Source organism: Equus asinus, chromosome 2 (assembly GCF_041296235.1).
Source record: "Equus asinus isolate D_3611 breed Donkey chromosome 2, EquAss-T2T_v2, whole genome shotgun sequence".
In the NCBI taxonomy this organism is placed as follows: domain Eukaryota; kingdom Metazoa; phylum Chordata; class Mammalia; order Perissodactyla; family Equidae; genus Equus; species Equus asinus.
In genome coordinates this window covers 26,284,605-26,307,615 of record NC_091791.1, presented here as the reverse complement: position 1 = coordinate 26,307,615, position 23,011 = coordinate 26,284,605, and the positions used below count along the sequence as shown (strand labels likewise).

Sequence of the window (23,011 nt, the reverse complement as noted above, 5' to 3'; positions counted from 1 at the left end):
TGATCAGTCAAGGGCAAGGCTTCAGAGAAAGTCTCAGGTGCAAGCCTTTAGCTATAACACTCATAGCAGTGAGGGGATGGGCATGCCAGCCTGTAAAGGGGACCTAGTGAACACCAATGGCACTGATCTAAGTCAATGCTTCTGTGTTCACTGTCAGAGGTGGCACCTGAACTCGTCCTTCCTGATTTATCTCATTGAAGTTAAACAATTATTTTGTGAATGCCCAGTTAGTATAACTCCCTCCCCCTGGATAGTAAGAACTGTGAGGGGCGAAGGCTGTGTCTGTCTATTCACCACGTGTCCCTCGGGGCCGGACAGCCCGAGCACGTAGTGGGAACTCAAGAAGTATTTGTTGAAGACACGAGGGTCACTTTTCCTCAAACATTCCTGGGAAAATCTCATTTTGCCTAAAAATGTCTGCATCAGATGCTGAGAAATGAGAAACAGGGGAAATGAGAAATGGGAGACCAAGTAGAAGGTCTGGATGAACAACGCAGAATCCATCACACCAAGAATTTCTCCCAGCTCTGAAAAAAACCATGGCCTGCAATTTAAGCAGGTATTGTTCTAGCTGACCAGACTGCAAGCTCCTGAGGGCAAAGGCTGTATCCTTTCATCTGTGAGGCCCTAGGAGAATGCCTGGCACATCACAGGTGTCAGTAAATTCATCCAGTCATTCAAGAAATATTTATTGAGTGTTTATTACGGGTCAAGCATAGTTCTAAAACCTTGGAATATAGTAATGAACAAAACAGACCAATTCTCTTCCCTCATGTTATATTCTAGTAGAGGAGGCAGGTAAGCAAACAAGTAAAGAAGAAGTTGGCCAGGTGGAATAAATACTCCGGAGAACAGAAAGCTGGGGGGATTGGGGTAGAGCAGGATCGGCAGGGAGGGAGATGAGGTGACAATTGAGTAAGATCCAAAGGAGGTGAAACAGCAAGCCATGTGGCGCGTCAAGTCCCTGCAGCAAGAATGAGCTGCGAGCGTGGGAGTCAAGACTTTGCTGGGTGTCTTTGAGGAACGCCAAGGAGGTCGGTGGAGCTGGTGCAGTTAACAAGGGCGAGAGCGATAGGAGATAGAATGAGAGGGGACACAGGGATGGGGAGAGCAGGGACACTGATGCCATAGATCAGGTGAAAGGTTAGAGGAGTTTGGATTAGGGTGGGAGTGGTCGAGGTGCCAGAAGAAGAGCTCTCGGGAAATCAAGAAGAAGGGGCTTGAAAGGCAGAGGTGCAGTCTCAGGCAGGACGGCTTCTGGGGAGAGCAGCGCAGCCTGGAAGAGGGGATCTCCTTTTGGAGACTTGGGGGTGAAGGGAAAGAAGGAAAGAAGAAGCGGAGATTAAGAATTCTGCAGAAACTAAAGCAAACCATAAAATCAGAAGACACACCAGTCCCTTCTACCTCAAATAAGAACACCATTGCGTGAAGAACTTAAACTTCAGATCCAATTGACAATGTTAGTCACACAGAGGGGGAAAAAAAAGAGATTAGTCCAAATAATCTCTGAATATAACATGTGAGTGGTCCACCCTCAGTGGGACATATCCTAAGAACAAAAAGAGGTGCAAGGAAACCTTAAAATCGACTTAGTCGACTTGCTTTCAGTAGAGGCATTTTATGTACATTGTAGGACCGAGAAAACGAATAAATATCTTTATATTTTGGGAACTAGATTTTGCACTGAGAAAGGAGATCTAATTATTAAACGAAGGAAAGAGAGAAGAACCCTGTAGTATATTGAGTTGGAACTGGAGGTAACAGTATGAAGTTTTGATATCACCTATGTGTATCATACAGATAGGTAGATAGATAATCATATATATATATATATTCTTAGCTCTGTGTATGGAAATGGTCTGGAGGCAGTGACCCCACCCCTCCCCAGAAGCAATGAATTGGCTTTTAAACACCAATTCCCAGTAACAGGAATCAGGGATTCTTAGAAAAATAGCTGATGCTACATACCTAGAACATTCTGTTGTGTTAGAAAGGAGAAAGCACTCAAAACTGATGAGAACATGTCAGAAGGACACAGATGACAACTTGAAGGAGCTCTGAACACTTAGAACATCAAAGAGAATAATGACAGTAATGGATTAAAAACACATTAAGTTTGAAAAAGAATCTTTTAAAAAGAGTGGGCCTGGGATGGCGCAGAGGGGAAGAGCTTCTTTACAGAAGAATACCAACTAACAAATATGGGCTAAATGATAGAAACTAGAAAGGAACCATTTTTCAATCACTATAGTAACAGCTGATTCAGGCAAGGATCATCAACAGATGTCAAAAGACAGGACGAACAGCGAGTCACACAGTCTCAAAACGTCACCCCACAGATTGCTTATTAAATACAAAGGGGAAAGAGAACTTATATGTGAAGAAGTCTGCAGAATACCTCTTTTCCAGTGATCATACTTAACACCACCAATAATGGGACCAGCTGACATGAGGTGCCTCCTGAGACCAAGCACTGAGGAGATGACATCACCTATGTAGTATTATTGTCAAAAATATTTTATCTGAATCTAATCAAGAGAACACAATCCAATCCAAGTTGAAGGATATTCTAGCAAACAAGTGGCCTGGAAAAAACATCAGTGTCATGGAACACAACACACAAAGCCATGGAAGCGTTCTAGATTAAAGAAGACTAAAAGGGTGTGAAAATTAAGTGCAGTTAAATATATTTTTGGATTAACAACAATAACAGCAAAAAAGCTATGAAGCACATTACTTGGACAATAGGGAAATTAAATACGATATTCAGATTTATATTAGATAATTGTATTATATTAATACTAAACTTTTTGTGTATGATAATTTTATTGTGGTTATGTAAGAGAATGTCTTTGTTCTTAGGAGACTTATACTATAGTATGTGGGAGTGTCACAGCGTCTGCGGTTTATTACCAGTAATTCAGGAGAAAAAATAAAGAACAAATGTGGCAATATTATAAATTGATGAGTATAAGCATATAGGTTTGTGGTACAGGTATTATATTAGGTATATATTATATAAATGTACTACTGACATAGGTATATGGATTGTACCATTCCTGTAACATTTCTTTATGTTTAAATAGTTCTAAAAGAAAAATTGGTAAAAAAAATAATCCCCCATGTTGGGGAAATATAAAATGAAATAGGATCTGCCATGGGTCAATAACTGTTGAACCTAGATGAGGAGAGCATTATACTATCCTCTCTACTTTTATATGTGTTTGACATTTTCCATAATACAAAGATTTTTTTAAAAGATTGAGAAGAGAGGAATTAGAGACAGTGAACATAGACTTTTTTAGGAGTTTTATGAGGAGACATTGAGCAGTGGATTGAGAGGCAAGTGGGGCCAAGGGAGTTTCTTTTCTTTTAACTTTTATTATGAAATAAATTTAGACTAACACAAAAGTCACGAGAATAGTAGAAAGAACTCCAGAATCTCTTCAAGGAAGTCTTTTTCTTTGTCTTTTGTATAAGATAAGAGGTGTACACAATGTATTAGGTTGCAGCATGAGTCTATGCTGGTGGGAAAAATGCAGCAGAGAGGGGAAAATGGATGATGCTGGAAAAAGGGGTAAATTGCTGGAGTGACAATGTTGAATGGGTCAAATGGGACAAGATCCAGTGCACAAGAGGAGGACCAGGCTCAGGTGGATGCAACGCCATTTCATTCATAAGAAACAGAAAGGCTAGCCAGCCCCAGTGGCCTAGTGGTTAAGTTTGGCACGCTCTGCCTTGGCAGCCTGAGTTCAGTTCCCAGGCATGGACTTACACCACTCATCTGTCAGTGGCCATGCTGTGGTGGCAGCTCACATACAAAAAGAGGAAGATTAGCAGCAGATATTAGCTCAGGGTGAATCTTCCTCAGGAAAAAGAGAGAGAGAGAGAGAAAGAAAGAAAGAAACAAAGAGAGAGAGAGAGAGAAAGAAAGAAAAATAGAAAGGCAGGGAGATTCTTGGATTCAGTGCAGGTGGGTGGTAGACGTGGTGGTAGAAGAGTAAAGAAAATCTCTTCTAGTTGCTTCTCTTCTCCCAGTGAAATAGGAAATAAGGTGAAAGTGAGTTGAGGGCATCAAGTGTTGGAAGTTTGAGGGTGGAGGAGAACGTGTGAAGTGGTCCTCTAGGATCTTGCTCCTTCAAGTGTAGTCCATTGACCAGCAGCAACTGCACCTCTTGGTTGTTTGTTAGAAATGCAGCATCTCAGGGTCCTTCCACTTCATCAGAATGACAGAATCTGATCCCCCAGATGATGTGGACTAAGCTAAGGGGAAGTAAAAGGCTAGGGCAAATGGTATCACTGAGCAGCTCAAAGGATCCCATAAAGGTTAAGGTCATTAGAGTGAAACCAGTCAGTCCTTTGTTCTTTACCGACTGCACAGTGCAGGTGCAGAGAAGGCCGAGTACTGGATTTAATCAAAGCTGGGTTTTACGCGGTGAGTATGACCAAGGAGCAGAGAGGTAACGGTGTAGGCAGCGGATTATTTTACAGGGCATGGCCATGGAGTAAATGCCACCACCTTAGGCATCTGTACTCCCTAACTCCTTGAAATCTTTACTGCATTCAAGACTACTCATTTTGGCTTGAAAGTAAGTACTATCTTAGGATAAAACGCAAGGGTACTGCTAGATGATGGCAGTGAATAAAAACAGGCACAGGTTAACAACGCGTTCGAAGAAGTTGTTCATGAGATCCAGCCACTATAAAGCTGACAAACGTCTGCCTCAAATGGTGGTATGATTTTTTCTTCACAGAGGAATAAATATTATTTATTTGGTTGTATAACACCAGCTTTTATACCTCTATTATAATTGTAAGCAATTTTAATGTGGGACTGTTTCTTTGTGATCGAAGGAGACAAGGGTAAGAAAACCGCTTTGCAAAAATCTCAGATCACAACCGTAAAGTATGTGCTGCACTGACTATCATTCTTCTCTCAAGTCCCTTCCTTGAGATTGAGAACAAATCAAGCAAGAGTATTACCAAACTCAGGTAGATGTGGACAGGGATGGCAACCAGACTTTCAGTGGTGAACACAATACAGTCTATACAGAAGTCAAAATATGATGTTGTAGGGGCTGGCCCAGTGGCATAGTGGTTAATTTTGTGTACTCTACTTCAGCAGCCTGGGGTTTGCAGATTTGGATCCCAGGCATGGACCTAGCACCGCTCATCAAGCCACACTGAGGTGATGTCTCACATAAAGTAGAAGAAGATTGGCACAGATGTTAGCTCAGCAACAATCTTCCTCAAACAAAAAGAGGAAGATTGGCAACAGATGTTAGCTCAGGGCCAATCTTTTATACATATATATATATGTATATATGTATATAATGACATACACCTGAAATTTACATAATGTTATAAACCACTATGACCTCAATAAAATAAAACAGATGTAAACAATATAGAGCAATGTCTTGAACACACTATAATAGATGTTCATTAAACATTTGAAGAATGAATAGAAGACCAAATGAATTGTAACAATGTTGGAAATTTTGAAATCAATAAGAACAAAAAAAATTACAATATGTTCTTTTTGTACCAAATTATTCTAACTCTTTAAATTTATCTCCACCCACTTCCTCAAATTCTCTTGAGAATTTAAGCTGAAACACTATCCTTAAGCTACTAAAGACACTGAGAAAATAAATAACACAATTTTAAAAGATATTGAAACAGAACCCTGGATATGACAGGGTATATTAACCCTTTGCTCTTCTGACCTTTCTATACTTATCTCTTTCTTCATTTAACTCTTTGACTTTTTTCTCATAGTCTTTGAATTGTTTCCTTTCCTCTTCAGACCATAAAGCATCTGGTTTCGCCATGAAAGGGGGTTGAGGAATCACCTAAAGATATAAAGGAAAGCATATACTACAGCTTAAACATATATGTAGCAGTATAGTAAAAGCTCTGCGTTATCATTACACTTAAAAAGAGAGCCCTCTAAAAGTATATAGTTCTTCACATTGGCAAGACAATAACCTGATACTTTGACCAAAGGATAAGAAAAAAATGTTACAAGTGTTTTTCTATGACTTAAGTGAGAGAGGGCAGTTTGGGATGTACCCAGACTCAAGGTGACAGGTTTGGAGGTGTGTGTTGATATCTTTGTAGCTAGAACTATGCCTGAGCTCCAGGGACACCTATATCAGGTATCAAAGGCGATGTTTCCTGGTGTATCCAGAGACTTACAGGTGCAGCATTATCCTTGCTTTCTGTAGAAACCAAAACCACTGTGGTTGCTTGTTTTTGTTCATTTGTTTACTTTCTGTCAGATTAGAAGGCAAGTCTGAGGTTTCAAATTTCTTCGTATTTGCCTGATGTGGTATGTTCCTAAGCTGCGTGGTGAGGTTGTGTAATATTTGTTGCCATAGAATTTCTAAAACTGAGGTTCATATGGACAAAAATGGTCAAATTTAAGTAGCTTTCTCCACCCCATTCCACCTTCCAAAAGGATGTCAAGAAATCTCACCATTCTCAAAATGTCTTCCTTCTTGACTTCAAGAACTCCTCCCATCATGTCCATCAGGGCTCGATGTCTTGTGCTGGGGCCCTGGGAAAGAGCCTGAGTCAGGAAGAGTGGCTGAGACAGAAATCTGACACTCCAGTGGCACCAGGAGCAGCCTCCCATCCAATGTTGGAATGACTGCATTTAGGATTGGGCGTGGCAGGCATGGTGGGCGTGGTGGCATGGACGGGAGAGGAGAAGGAGGCCACTGAAATTCCAATGACCTTTGACCATGACAAATGCCTTGAAGTTTTTCTATAGTGGAGTACAAGTACAAGGCTATTCAACCAAATTAGGAACAAGCATCCCTAAAGGAAAGAGGGTCTTAGGTACCATTTGAGCAAAACTGCATACTTGTGACAGAAGCCGTTGCTCCATTTCATGGGTCGCCATCCATTCTACTTTGACTTTTTGCCACGGATTGACATGTTGTTGTGCTGTAATCTGAAAGAGAAAATGTAGTTTCCTGCTGTTATTCTTCCAAATTTTAAACCAAACGTTCTTTCCACACCATGGAAGGAGGTTAGAAGGTATCAAGGAGATAAAGGGACTATCCAGATTTCACAATTTCCTATCTTGGAATGAAGATGAGGTCTAAAATGAGGGGTTGGAAAAATAGATCATTACTTCTATATTAGCTCTCAAAACCCATCTCGATCACTAAAGAGATTATAACAGAGGACCTGATTTAGATTAGGGGCGTAGGGAAGGCGTTCAAAGGAGTGTCACCTAAGCCAAATCCTGCAGGATGGAGGTCCTAACAGGTCAATAGCTTGGGGCATTCAAGGGATTGTGAGAATGCAAGCATGGTCAGAACAGAGTAGGGCAGGGTGAGCAGCTGGAGAAGAAGGAGCCCAGGGTGGACATTCAGAAAGGGGTTGTGGGTATTATGCCAAGTGAAATGAGCAGCCACTGCAGGACTTAAACAGGGGAAGGACAGAATAAGTTTGGCTTGGAACAAGATCACTCTCCTGAATGTAGAAGGGATTAGAGTAGGCGAAGCAGCGAGTGTGGTGGGTTAACCACGCTCACACAAAGTGACTGCCCGGAACAGGACCTCGGTGAGAGCATACAGTGAGGTGCTTGCTATCATGGTGCTCCAGAGTCTTAGGGCACGTGGCAGGAGTCCAGTTCTGGAAAAAACGATTTCCTTAAATAATTCGATAGAGAATAGAGGTTAAGAGGATATACTATGAAGCATGATGGTTCAGGTTCAAACCTCAACTCCATTACTCACTAGCTTTGTTAACTGTGGTCAAGCTACTTAATCTCTCTGTGCCTCAGTTTTCTCACCTGTAAAATGGAGGTAATGTTAGTACCTACCTGCGAAGTCTTTTAACAATAAATTAGTCTCAATCTATCTAGGGCACTTAGAATGGCACCTGGCTTTTAACAGGGACTGTATAAATGTTTGCTATTGCTTCTGAGCAACACTATTACCTTTTGCCCCAAAGTAACCAAGCTGGTTTCTTGTGAGCAAGGGGTCTTCTTTGAGTATCCTCTAGCATTTCTTATTTTTTAGAAATGAAATATGGTTATATTTAATTGCTTTCTTCAAGCATTTACTTGTAAGCATCTCTGTGCCAAATACCTTTTAAAGGAGCTGTCCAGGGAGCCCCTTTCTCTAAGATACATACTGCCCCAGTGACCCAGCTAAGCACTGGACCTCCACCAGCCTCACTCCCACAATGTGACCCGACCTCTCTGTATACAGGCGCTGGATCCAGGCTGTGCCAAGGAGCCCCTTCCCAGGCAAATCTGGAATTGGGACTAAGAGATTCTAGTTTGGATCAGCTGCTCTCTTGAGTGTGAGAGACACAAAGTAGAAACTGCTAGAGGAAGCTGAAAGGCAGAGAGAAGTGAGCTAAGAGAGGAAGAAAGAGGACTTCTGAACTCCCCACAAGGCTCCAGTCTTTGGTTCCTGCTTCTTTCTGGGCTTGGTGTCCAAATCTTCCCTGGGCTCCATGGCATTCAGAAAAGAAATTCTCATTATTGCTGAGACCATGTCAACTGATTTTGTTACTGAGAATGCTACACAACATAGTCACTTCCAGTAGTACAAACAAGCAGATGAATAAACAAGAGCTCGGGAAGACGTCAGGAGAGATGGGAAGGGATAATGCAGGTGGTCAGTACCTCATTACTTTCCACAACGAGAGTTCTCTCTGGCTTCTCCCGGTCGTCAAATTCTGGTTGCCAGACTAATTCTTCCAAGTCCAGATCTAGAATAATTTCTTGAATTCTTACATTTTTTTCCTTCACACGTGCAACTTCAAGCTCTTTTTGTTTATACGCAGCATTAAACTCGCTATTGAAAGTAGTTTTTACCTTGTAAATGATATCCTGAAATATCAAACGTTACTGTAGACACATCACCTGTCATATCTTTACCGGTAATATGATCCCACAGTTTTACCTCCCCTCCAAAGTCATCTTACAAATGATCAGTAAATTATTCTTCCTAAAGTACTGTTTATATTAAGTCATTTCTTGCTTCAATAATCTACAGTGGTCTGCTACCGTGGGGAGGATTAAAGCAACAGCACAAGTTATACCACAACCTACTTCTTGAAATGTAAGTTGTAACTCAATGTGCGGGTATGTTGACAAATGCTGAAGTGGGTGATGGATACTTGGATGTTCTCTGGGCTATTCTCTCTACTTTTGTGTATGTTATCTAAAAAATCCATCCTTAAATATTTAAAAAGCGATAAGTGGTATTTAAGTTGGGAAATGTCTTTTCTTCGGAACCTTGTTTGGAGGAGATGTTTGAGGAAGAGACGGGCCTTAAGAGGTTGTTTGGAGAACCTCCCAGAGAAGCGCGACCACACACAACATTCTTCCTCTGTGTGAACAGGTCATTCTCAGGTAGAGAGGGGACCCAAGCTAGCCAGCTGGATCAGCCAATTACTAATGTGGCTGCAGGTCCAAGTGGATTACCCCCACCTCTGCTAATGATTAGACTGATGGATCAACTCAAAGTAGCTTTTATTTTACTGTAAGAATTCAGTCTATATATCTGTCCTACTGAAGATGAAACCATTAAAGCAACATGGAAAAACGATCTTACACAAGAATTTCTCTTGGGCTGAAATTACCTTCTTGTAGGAAAATGCCTTAATAAAACAGCAAGAAGGTGAGACCCTGAGGGCACGGGTCAGCAGAAGTTGAGCAACAAAAGAGATAACTAAACAGTTCTGAGTATAAATGCATAGGAATTTCAGGGGTTGGAGGAGAAGAAGAGAAAAGGTTAGGAAGAAAGAGGAGAGTAACATGGCAGGAGGCTTGAACTCAATTACAGATATGGCTGAAGGACTTTAAGGAACAGAAATGCCAACATTAAATTTCAAACCATCTGCATTGGTGCAATCTCAGTCACGGAATTTTCAAAAACATTCAGTAGGCATGTACAGATGTGTTGTGAGACTAACTGGTTTGGTTGAAAGTAAGGAGTAGAAGCTTAGAGCCTGAGGGATGCTGCACCTTATCTCTGAGCCCCAGAAGGTACAGAAGTCTTAGAGGAAATTGTATTCCTCTGATTAAGGGGTTAGATAAGCAATCACGTCTTGCTCTTACAAGGAGGTCAATACATCTGGGTTACCTAGAAGATGGCATTCAGGGATTTTTTTCATCTTTGAGCCTACTGAAGTTTGTTTGTGGTGTCAGCTTAGTGTAGGGTGTTCTTTAGAAAAGCTGGTATTGGGGGCCGGCCCGGTGGTGCGGCGGTTAAGTGTGCACGTTCTGCTTCTGCAGCCGGCGTTTGCTGGTGCAGATAAAGTAGACGAAGATGGGTGTGGATGTTAACTCAGGGCCAGTCTTCCTCAACAAAAAGAGGAGGATTGGCAGCAGATGTTAGCTCAGGGCTAATCTTCCTCAAAAAAAAAAAAAAAGAAAAGAAAACCTGGTATCACAGAACCCTGTCCAAAAGGCATGAAAGTGACTCTAGTACACAAGCTGTATTTAAAAAAAGATGGACATCAGCCACCTGGATATTTCCGTGCGTACTTTAAAGACATCATGTGATTGGCATTAGGTTTTAATTTGAGCCTTTGCAAGATATGTCATGGGGAGTTTTAGAGATTTTCAAAGATAAAGAAAAGATGCACCTACTTTCAGTAATATAATTTGGTTGATTTTCTCCTCTCTAGAATGAAGTTCCAATTGGCTTGACAACAAAGAGGTTTGGACCCCAAAATCAGTACTCAGACTACCCAGCAGGTAATTGGGCAAGTTGGTATCTTTGACGGCCACGTCTTCTGCCTCCTCTTCTTCGTCCTCCTCCTCATGGTGCTTTTTAACCGAGGTAATTGCAGACTGAACCTCAACAATCTCCTTTTGCAGCTAAATACAGAAAAAGACACAGAAATCACGCAATAATAAGAATTCTCCAAAGGGCAATTTTGTGACAACTTAATTATTTCAATAACCATTGTAAGATGTTAAATTGTCTTGCCAACAACTGAATTCAAAGATAGACAGATGCTGAAGCTGCTGCAGAAGAGATTAAAGCTGCGGAAACTGATAAACGGTGGATAAATCAAAAGAGTAAAAATTGTCCTTGATAGTATATAATATTCATATTTTTCTGTCAGGAGGACAACTGCTTGTAAATATTTTGAGTGTTTCTTGGTATTTAAACATTAAAAAATATACCTTCTCTTCATATTTTACAAAGGAACTTATTCACATAGGACTGGTGGGTATAGGTTCAGAAGAATTAAATATGCCTTCATTTTATGTCTCAGAAAAAGAATGGATGCAAGCTTCTGGTTAAAACAAAGCTATGCCAAGGGGCAGTGCTTTTTTAGTGGGTTAATAGAGATTGCTGTTAAAAAAAAACCATCTGGGACTGCTTTAGGAAAACCATAATTCCATCAAAACAGATACTTCATCTTTGGTCAATTATCTTCATCTTTGGTCACCCTACACAAAGAGGGGAATTGTGTTGGGAGGAATCTCAATGAAAAAGCATGAAAAACAGCACTTTGGAAAATGTGAAGGCAGGTACAGGTAGAAATGTGAACAACGTTATGTCTGGCTTTCAACTGTGTGGAATGTGAGTGAGGTGGCCCTTTGAAATAGACAGAGGAAAGAGGTGTTAAGACTAATCTGGCCAGCTTGGAAGCTCATGGGAACTGAGCAGAGAGGGAAGATAATCCTTAGTGATAAGATAAGATAAAAAGAGTATGAGGGGATGAAGGCAACCTCTGCCCAGGGCAAGAACAAAACACCAAATCTCATTTTTAAAAGTATATCCTCATATTTGAGGGCTACCCAGTGTTGTATACGATATAGTCTTCTTGATTTATTGTGTGAGTTTGGCTCCTATATTCATTAGAATATATTCTACATATTAACAAAGAATGGAAATATAAGTACAAACTATTTAAATTTATCTTAAATTATATCTCAACTCAAATCTGTATGAAGGGAGCCCTGAAATAAAACATATCGCTTATATAAGCACATATATATTTTAAATTGTACTTTAAGGCACTCTGTTTCAATCTTCTTTTGCTGCAAAACTCTCTTCAATTCTTTCAACTCTTCTTCTGTGCGTTCTTTCATTGGGAAGTTCTCAACCACGTAGGGGATGTGAAAGCACTTGGAAAAAAAAAGCAAGATGAAATAAATCCATTTTTAGTACGATTGTGTGTATATGGAGTGGGGGATGTTTTCCTTGATTAAAATTATCAAGGTTATCATGCATGAGTGAAATTGGCAATGGAAACTTTCTTTAAAATGAAACAATGCATGCCTTTAGTATTGGTGTAAACTCTATAAAACTTTTTTTAAAAATTGGTGTGCTTTTGTGAAGGATTTATTTCTAGAGCACTGGTTCTCAAGTAGGAGTGATTTTTCTTGCCCTGTCCCCCTCATCCCAAGCCCCCCAGGGACATTTGTCAATCTCTGGAGACAGTTTTGATTTTCACTAAGGGGTGTTGGATATTACTGGGGTCTGGTAGATAGAGGCCACGGATATTGCACAACATCCTACAATCCATAGGACAGCCCCCACAGCAAAGAATTATCTTGCCCAAAATGTGCTGCTCTTGAGAAACCTTGTTTTACAGCAATATTCAACCACACAAACGTAGGGTGACCGTGTGTTTCATTATCCAAATTGGGGGCATATTTGAAAGTGAAAAGGGTGCTGTTAATACTCTAGGACCACATGCATAAACTGGGACTTTTGGTCACCCTACACAAAGAGGGGAATTGTGTTGGGAGGAATCTCAATGAAAAACAGCACTTTGGAAAATGTGAAGGCAGGTACAGGTAGAAATGTGAACAATGTTATGTCTGGCTTTCAACTGTGTGGAAGGTGAATGAGGTGGCCCTTTGAAACAGACAGAGGAAAGAGGTGCTAAGACTAATCTGGCCAGCTTGGAAGCTCATGGGAACTGAGCAGAGAGGGAAGAATGAGATAAGAGAGAGTGGCACATCTAGAATTCAGTATGGGAAGGGCAAGCATGCTTTGAATGCTTTCCTTAAATTTTTTTTTTTTTTTTTTTTTGAGGAAGACTAGTCCTGAGCTAACTGCTGCCAGTCCTCCTCTTTTTGCTGAGTAAGGCTGGCTGTGAGCTAACATCCATGCCCACCTTCCTCTACTTTATATGTGGGACGCCTACCACAGCATGGCGTGTCAAACGATGCCATGTCTGCACCTGGGATCCGAACTGGCGAACCCCGTGCTGCCGAAGCTGAACATGCGCACTTAACCGCTGTGCCACCGGGCCGGCCCCCAAATTTTTTTTCTTAAAATTATTACTTCTTAAAATTTTCTGCTATGAGATTTTCAGTGAAAATTCTCATCGGCTAAGGCGTTGGACCTGGAGTTGTAGCTGTTACCTTAAGAGCTCGACCTTTCACAGACATCGAATTCCAGCATTCTTCTTTGATAAGTTCAGCCAAATATCTCTTGGCGAGGTTATGCATCTCTGCATCTTTTCTTATCTGGAAGAACATGGATGAGGGGAAAAGATAAAACGAAAGCGTGCCCTCTTAAAAAAGTAATCTCAACTAACTAACCAGTCGTGGCTGCACACGTAGTGGCAGAGTTTGATCTTTCCTCAACACGTCAAGCTGCCCTGCACGGAGTCGCGCTTTTGGGGGGAATCCTTCCCTGTCTTAGAGAACTTTTCCGGAAGTTTAGTCTGGAGGCTTGAGATTTCTTTCCTTGAGGACCAGGGTGTCAACACAAACACCTTCTAAGGGCAGGCAGGTGTGCGACCGTTGCGTGGCGGTGGCAGGCTGCAGAGCTAACGTGCACCTTTTCGCACATCGGGTGGGTTGGTGCAGGGCGGAGAAGCGAACCCACTGGGCCAAGTCTTCTTGTCTTATTAGAGAAGATTGAAATTTGTATTTTGATGAAACTACCAGGCACCTCAATGTTGGCTTAATTCTCGTCAATGCATGTTTCAACTGCCAGTTTGTGACCTCTGTCTTGGGGTTTTACTGCACTTAATTCTTCTACTATTTCTGTCCATCATGAAATGAACGCTCTACTATTGTTGGGGCTCATATAATGTACCCTTTCTCATTAGAAACATATGTGTTACCACAATTACTTTTATCTCCTTAAGTAATCCTATTACTTAATATTTACGCGATTAAGTATTCTTATTTTATTAGAGTTTGCCAAAGACCTCTTATGAAAGTGAGGCCCAACAATCTTTAGTCCTTAGGATCCTCTGAAGAACCTTTTCCGCATTTCACCTTGTCAGAATTATTGGCAAACCAGCTAAGAATAATGTCCCCTAGATTAGAAAATATCTTGTTAACTCATTCATTCATTTATGCTTTTTATTCATTTTCTGATCAAATGGCTTTGTTTAATTTGCACTTTGTTTCGTTTTTATCCATCGAGTTAATGGCTAATACAGTTTTAAATTATTTTTTCTTGAATAAACAGCTGTTTTGGCATGTCAGTTGTCAGAAGCTGCCTGATTCTCAGCCCACCCAACCCTCCCTCTTCGCTGCTGGGGCTATTTGATCAACCCCTCCAGGCTCGGTCCCTAATTCTGTGTCCAGGTTGTCATTACTGGGCTTTGGTCTTTTTCCTGTAGTTGAAATCCTGACCAGGGCTGACTCGTAGACTAGTGCCACTAACTTTTCCCAGGGACTAGTGTTCTGCTCCCAAACACCCCAAAAGTCTTCAGAGCTGGGCATGCCCACCTCCCCCACCTCATTCCATGAGGTTCCCTCCTGTCCGCTGTGCTACAGCATTTCTGACCTATTCCTGGAATATTCCAAGCCATTTCTGCCTCAGGGCCTTTGCTCTTGCTGCTCTCTTTGCCTAAGTATTCTCTTCCTCTAGATCTTTGTATAGCCAGATCCCTCTCGTTTTAGTTCCCAACTGAAATGTCACCCCCTTAAAGTGGTCTTCTTTGACCACGGAAGTAGGTCCCCCACATCCATCATAGCATCCAGTTCATGTCCATCATACAAGATAGAGAGATTTGTTTACGATCTATATTCTCCCCTAGGTTAGCCCATGTGGGTGGGACCTATCTGTCTTGTTCACTGTATTCCCAGCACCTACGATAGTGCCTGGCATGTAATGGGTGTTCAATAAATGTTGTGGAATGAATGAATGGTCAATTTTATCTCCTTGAGTCAGCCTGTTGAGGTCCTTTTGGTCTTGGTTCTGTTATCCAATATATTTCCTCTCATTCTCAGCCTTACATTCTTTAGCAATTTGACAAATCTGCATTGTTTCTATATCTTTACCCCCGTCATTAATAAACATGTTTCACAGGACAGAGTCCTAGGGCACGTGATTGGAAAACTCTCCTCTAGACATCAGTCAAACAATCAGCCTCTTTTTGGTGAAGTTGTTTAACCACTTCTAATCCACTTAATTAAATGTCCTTGAATCCAGCTATATTTCATTCCCTTATTCAGAGAGAAAAATGTTTTCATACTTGCACACTCAAAAAATCAAATGTGCTGTGCAGGTTAAAAAAGAGGTAGCTTAAGAACAGTCTGTGTAAAACACTTAGGGCTTTTACCTAAAATAAAATCCATATGAGTAAACAATATGATGCGGCTGCCGCAAAAAGATGCAAAGGCTGAATTAACAGTAGTATAGTATCTAAGAAGACGGAGCTTTCAGTTTATGCTTTTCTCTCAGCTGGCTAGATAATAATTGGAATTCTTTTGTGGGTGCCATATTCAAATACAATGAAATCAGAGGGAAACTGCATGATGATGATGAAGCTATTGAAACTGCATGATACAATGGTCATAGGAGCTGGGAGAGTTAATCTAGACAGGAGAAGATGCATAGGGAACATGGTAATTGCTAATCTTCTCTAACCGTTTTCAGAGTGGCCGTAGAGTAGATGGTGCTCGGAGAGCAAAAGAATCAGTGAATATAGGGAGAAAGATCTCAACTCTAAGAAAGGGCTTACTAAACCAGAAGTGTCCAAAGTTGGCATGAGGGGGCTGAGGGGACTTCTGAAAATGTTGAAACATGTAGTGGAAGATGGTTGGCATGACTGTCATGGAGGAGAAACAATCATCAGATGCCTGGCTGGTCCAGATGCTCTTCTTTCCCCTAACCCCCAAATTCCGTAATTCTCAGACTCATTCCATTTATGCACTAGGTTTGTTTTATTCACATTGTGCTGGAAAACTTTTTGTTTTATTTGCATTATCCTGGAAACATTCTCCTTCTATTTTCTTTTTATTTCTTTCATTATAAGTTTATGGTGCTTAAATTAGGTTTTTCCATACCTTTGCCACTTCTTCCTCACTTTCATCGTGAAGCCTTTCCAGTTCCTCAAGATCCAGGGCAAATTCCTGCTGCTCTAATTTTGCGATATTATCTACTGCTTCATTTTCTTCCATCATAGTCAGAACCTGAAATTTTCAAATAGGAAAAGATGGTGACAAGTATAGAATTGAACTTTAAAGAAGAATTTTCTGAGTCTCCTTAGACAGCAATCAGTGAAAAATAGATGTTATGCTTATCTAAATGTAACTATAGAATAAAGAATTAGGTTATGAGATTATTGTGATTATTTAAGTTTTAAAGTGCAATCCTTAAAAGCTCATTGATCTAAAAACAACAAAAAAATGTGTAAATTCATCACTTCCTTGAATGATATTGAGTAGTTATTGATATTTAGGTGTGCTAATGGTATTGTGGCTATGTGTTTTAAGAGTTCATATCTTTTAGAAATGTATGCTTAAGTAATTAAAAATGAAATGATATCATATCTTGGATTTACTCCAAAATAATAGGGAAAGGGATAGCGGGTAGGAATATAGATGAAACAATATTGGCAATTGGATTTATTATATTATTATTCTCTACTTTTATATATATTTGAACATTTCTACAGTAAAAAGTACCTTTAAAAGTTTTAACTTCAAAAATTCTGGGGCAAAGGACACACGTTGCAATATATATAGCAAAGTATTAATAGCTTCAAAATATAAAGTGCTCTTACAAATCAACAAAAACAAGGCAGAAAATATGATAGAAAAAAGTGAGGACTTGTGTTTCAAAATGGTGAACTGAGAATGGTCTTTACAATCTTCCTTTCCTGCCCCAATCCATAAAATTAAGAAAAAGAAATATATAATAAGTAGATAAATCCATTGTTGCAATCAAGAGGAAAGAAAGAAAAGAGTCCTTTCATAGCATGGAAACTATAACACGTGAAAGATGAAAATCAGATGGATCTGAATGATGCATCATAGCCCCAAGTGCCCACGGGACAGTACTCAACAAAAGGTAGAAGCTACGCCAGATCAGGAGCAAGGGGTAATCTAGAAGTACCAGGCAGAGTGATTAGTTGGGAGTACTGCATCAGAAACAGGCAGTGGATAGAGCCTGCATGTACATGTACCCCACCCAGTAAAACTCTCTAGGGCCCAGCAGTAGTAACAGGGGTGTTTCCTTCCAGGTGGAGGAAATTGGAATGAAAATTTGGGTGGGAGAGATAGGCAATGCCCAAGGGATCTGTCAGTGGCTAGAAGGAATAGAGAACACCCTCTTCCCACAGACAAGACAGGTGGCCGAGATACTTCCCAACACTACCCAACCCTTCTCCTTTTACTGAAAACAGAATGGAACACCCACTAAAGTCAGACCTACATGTCTTCCCAAGCAGGCTGAACTGGTGTAGTGGAATTATAATGGCGAGTTCAATTATAAACATGGGCATGTGATAGTAAAAATAATAACAGATGACCAAATATTTGGAGAACAACAAGACCATTGAAGAGAGAGAATAAATTGAACAAACAGAAGATTTGTTACACAAAGAAAAAGAGTTAATTAAGCAAGAAGAGTAGAATTTTACAGCAACTAGAATCATAAGAAGAATCAAAAGGTTACAGAACTTAAAAGTTTGATCTTTGAAACAACAATAACAAAATCAATAGATGGGCTGAATAGCAAAATGGACACAGTTGAAGATAATTAGTGACCTGTAAGAGTCAGTTAAGAATTCTCCCTGGATGTCACAAAAAAGGACAAAGAGATGGAAAGTGTGAACGAAAAATTAAGACACTTGTACGACATATCTAGAGGCACCTACAACTAATAGGGCTTTCAGAAAGAAAGAACAAAGAGATCAGGGGCCACTATGTTTAAAGAAATAATAAAGGATAATTTTATAAAACAATGAAGCATGCATACTCAAGATTTAAAGGGCATAACAAGTGTTGCATAGGCCCAGGTCAAGAAACAGAAATGTCATGAAACTCAAGAACCAAGTCCTAGAGATTTCCAAAGAGGAAAGAGTGTCACAAAGATAGAAGAATCAGACTGACAGAAGACCTCACATCAGTATCACTGGATGCAAGAATACAGTGGCTCAATAGCTTTGGATCAAAGTTTTGAGGGGGCAAAATTCTTTGAGGCTCTAATTCTATAGTCATCAAACCATCATTCAAGTATGAAGTCAAAATAGAGTAGAATCATTTATAGACATTCAGAGGCTCAGAAAGTTCACCAGTGCTGCTGGGCTCTGGACCATTGAGTAGGAAGTCATTGGGTGATGTAGAAAAATAGAAGGTCAAGAATGTGGATTAGAATTTTAAAAACTGAAATAGAATTATGACTCCCAAAATAATAAAGAAAAAATATAAAAATAATACTAATAAGTGTGTAAGCAATCCAAGAAGATAGGAAAGAGGGAAAAAGAAATAACTCAAAAGTAGGTTAAATAGAAAACCTCTAAATAAAATGGCAGGAATAAGTTTAAACATATCAATAATCATAATAAGTGTGGCTAAACTCTTATTAAAACTCTTAGATAGGAATTTCAGAAAACAATTCAGCTGTATACCAATTAGGAGACAGAAGAAAGTGCGAAATAAAGGAATGGAAAAAGATATATAAGCAAGTGCTAGCAAACAGAAATATAGCGAAAAATAATATCAGAAAAAGCAAAATGTAAGTTAAGAACATTAAAAGAGACAAACACAGATATTTCATAAAGATAAAAGGAATAATCTATCAAGGAGATCTGCATCTAACATAAATATGATAAAAAATACAAGGATAGGCGCTGGCCCGTGGCCGAGTGGTTAAGTTCACTCGCTCTGCTTCAGTGGCCCAGGGTTTCACCCGTTTGAATCCTGGGTGTGGACATGGCACTGCTCGGCAGGCCATGCTAAGGCAGCATCCCACATGCCACAACTAGAAGGACCCATAACTAAAAATAGACAACTATGTACCCGGGGGGCTTTGGAAGAAAAAGGAAAAAATTTAAAAATCTTAAAAAAAAAGAATACAAGGATAAATTGGCAAATTGCTAATAATATCCTCAAAAATAGCAGTTTAAGCAGCAAAAACATAAATAGGCATATAGAGAACTTGACTAACAATTAGATTGATCTAATAGGAATTTAAAGAACATTTTACCCCCTCCCCCAAAAAAAGCACCAGAAAATAAAATATTCTTTACAAACACATATGGAACTTTCACAAACAGTGACCAGATACAAGGCCACAAAGACAATCTCAACAAGCTTTATTTACTGAGCACAGTGAAATAAAGTTCAAAGTTAGCAACAGAAAGATATAGAAAACAATCTATAAATAATAGAAAAAAATCTGGAAATTAAAAACAGACAAATACATACACTCTTCTAAGAAACCCTTTGGCTGATGTGTTCAAAATGGAGTTGCAAATATTTACAACTAAGCAATAATGAGAAAATTCCATATTGAAATCAATGCAATATAGTCAAAGCAGTACTCAGAGGAATATTTATGGCCTTGCATGCATAATAGGAAAAAACAGGGAATAAACCAAGTTTTCAGCTCAAAAAAGTAATAAAATGAGGACAAATAAACCTGAACAAAGCAAGGAGGAATGAATAAAATTCTAAATGATGAAATCCTAAATTGATCAAATGTATAGTTATAAAATTATATTTAATGTTCTTTTATAAGAACAGAGTCAAATCAATGAAAACCATACTTGATTCTCTGAAAATGTTAATAAAATAGAAATGCTGTTAGAAAATGTGGTCAAGAAAAAAGATAAAAGGCATAAACATAAAACATTAGGAATAAAGAGAGATCTATAACTGAAAAATCAGAAGAGACTTGAAAATTAGAATATGATATAATTTTATGTTATACATTTAGAAATCTAGATGAGATGGACAATTTTCTAAGCAAATGTAATTTATCAAACCTGTGCTTGAAAAGAAATAGAAAATCTGATAAGACTATTGACCACAGAAGAACATGAAACAATTGTGAAGAATCCTCTCTGACAACAGACATCAGGCCCAGATAGTTGTATATGTATGTGTGTATGTGGGTGTGTGTTTTGTTTGTTTGTCTGTTTATCAAATCTTAAAAAATAGGAGAATTCCCATTTTATACAAACTATTCCAGAGAATGCAGAAAAAAAGTAGAAAAACTACTCGAATCACTAGATAAGTCCAGTATAACCCTGATACCATAATTAGACAAAGAAAGTGCAAGAAAATTAGACAAATATTATTTATAAATAGAGATACAAAAATCCTAAGTAAAATTTAGCAAATGGAATCTGGTGTACTACTCAAAATGACTAATGTCTAGCTGAGGAAAGAAAGAATACAAGGCATTTGATAAATTTCACAATAAAATTCACAATAAAAACTCTTAGGTAACAAGGGGTAGAAAGGAATTTCTTTAACTTGTTAAAGGATATCTAACAGAAGCTCTAGCAAGCATCACATTTAAAAGTTAGAAGCATTCCCATTACGGTTCGGAAGAAGACAAGCATGTCCACTGTCATGACCACTATTACATTAGAAGCCATAGCCATAAGACAAGAAAAACAAATGAAGTATAGAGATCAATAAGGAAGAGATGTGATTTTCAGAAGATACGATAGCCTACCTAGACAGTCCAAGAAAAATCAATCAACAAAATAGTAGAACTGAAAAAAGAATTCAGGAAGGCAGTCAGACATAAAATCAGTAAGATGCATATGCATTAGTAGTAACCAATCAGAAAATGTAAGAGAAAAATATTCCATTCACAAAAGCAAAACAAACTGTAAAATATCTAAAATAAATCTAATAAGAAATTTATACAAAGTCACTTTTAGATTAAAACTTTACTGAAGAATATTTTTAATAGAATAAAGATATGTATATTTATAATATACTTATATAATATATTTATATAAGATTAATATTTTAACATATATAATGTGTATGAAAAATATATATAAAATTTCAGAGATGGTAAATAAATTCTCCACCAAAGCAAACCATAAGCAATTATTCTCAATCAAAATCAAATCAGAGTTTTTCCTGCAGCTTGACAAGCTGATTTGAAAATTCAAATGGAAAAGTAAGTGTGCATAAAAAAGCCAACTTTTTTTGAAAATGAAGAACAGAGGGAGAGTTGCTTTCAAGATATAAAAACAATGTATAAAGCTACAACAATCTCATTTTGCAATATATATAAATATCAAATCATTATGTTGTCCACCTGAAACTAATATAATGTCGTACATTAATTATACCTTAATAAAAAAACAAAAATATATGTATAAAATTTTTAAAAGCTTAAAGTGGGGACAGCCACATGTAAAAGAATGAAAAGTGACCATTCTTTTTCACCATTCACAAAAATAAACTCAAAATGGATCAAAGACCTAAAGATTAGACCTGAAACAATGTCTTCTAGAAGAAAATATAGGCAATACACTCTTTGACATCAGTATCAAAAGGATCTTTTCAGACACCGTATCTCCTCAGACGGGGGAAACAATAAACAAATGGGACTTCATCAGACTAAAGAACTTCTTCAAGGCAAGGGAAAACAGGATTGAAACAAAAAACAACCCACTAGTTGGGAAAAAATATTTACAAGGTATATATCCGACAAAGGGTTAATCTCCATAATATATAAAGAACTCACACAGCTCAACAACAAAAAATCAAACAACCCGATCAAAAAATGGGCAGGAGACATGAACAGACATTTCTCCAAAGAAGATATACGGATGGCCAATAGGCACATGAAAAGATGCTCATCATCACTAATCATCAGGGAAATGCAAATCAAAACTACACTAAGATATCACCTTACACCTGTTAGAATGGCAAAAATAACCAAAACAAAAAGTGACAAATGTTGGAGAGGTTGTGGAGAAAAAGGAACCCTCATACACTGCTGGTGGGAATGCAAACTGGTGCAGCTACTATGGAAAACAGTATGGAGATTTCTCAAAAAATTAAAAATAGAAATACCATATGACCCAGCCATCCCACTAATGGGTATCTATCCAAAGAACTTGAAATCAGCAATTCCAAAAGTCCCATGCGCCCCTATGTTCATTGCAGCATTATTTACAATAGCCAAGACACGGAAGCAACCTAAGTGCCCATCAACTGATGATTGGATAAAGAAGATATGGTATGTATATACAATGGAATACTACTCAGCCATAAAAATGGATAAAGTCGTCCCATTCACAACAACATGGATGGACCTTGAGGGTATTATGTTAAGTGAAATAAACCAGATAGAGAAAGACGAACTCTGTATGACTCCACTCATAGGTGGAAGTTAAACATATAGACAAAGAGAACTGATTGGTGGTTACCAGGGGAAAGGGGGGGTTGCGGGGGGACACAAAGGGTGAAGTGGTGCATCTACAACATGACTGACAATAATGTACAACTGAAATTCCACAGGGTTGTAAACTATCATAATCTTACTGAAAAGTTAAAAAAAAAAAGCTTAAAGTGGTTTGGGTATTAAAATACTCAAAAAAAATTTTAAAAGCTATCAGAATAGTTTAGAATTGTCTCAGGAAGAGATCAATACTCAATTTCAGAATAGAGAGTCTAGAAACAACCCCAAATACATGGGAATCCAGAAACTGACAGAGGAGGCGCTGCCAATCAGTGGAGAAAGGATGGTATATTCAATAAAAAGCATTGGTGAAATGAGCTATTTACTTGAAAAAATAAAGTTAGATCTATACCTCATACCATTCATGAAAATAAATT

At 38.7% G+C, this 23,011-nt stretch overlaps 1 protein-coding gene across 4 annotated transcripts in view; it reads right to left on the bottom strand.

Annotated features, from left to right (window-relative positions):
• The window catches only part of CFAP43 (cilia and flagella associated protein 43), a 106,936-nt gene that overhangs the window by 23,205 nt on the left and 60,720 nt on the right, over positions 1-23,011 (bottom strand). For 3 of the 4 annotated variants that reach the window (XM_044751399.2, XM_070483732.1, XM_070483729.1), the window contains 8 exons: positions 16,259-16,384; positions 13,370-13,474; positions 12,005-12,121; positions 10,628-10,858; positions 8,654-8,860; positions 6,872-6,961; positions 6,482-6,562; positions 5,730-5,855 (listed from right to left, as the gene is read on the bottom strand). In XM_044751399.2, the coding sequence (XP_044607334.2) occupies positions 5,730-5,855; positions 6,482-6,562; positions 6,872-6,961; positions 8,654-8,860; positions 10,628-10,858; positions 12,005-12,121; positions 13,370-13,474; positions 16,259-16,384 (1,083 nt within the window). The remainder of the gene's footprint in view (positions 1-5,729; positions 5,856-6,481; positions 6,563-6,871; positions 6,962-8,653; positions 8,861-10,627; positions 10,859-12,004; positions 12,122-13,369; positions 13,475-16,258; positions 16,385-23,011) is intronic. The other variant, XM_070483719.1, reaches the window with a different exon arrangement.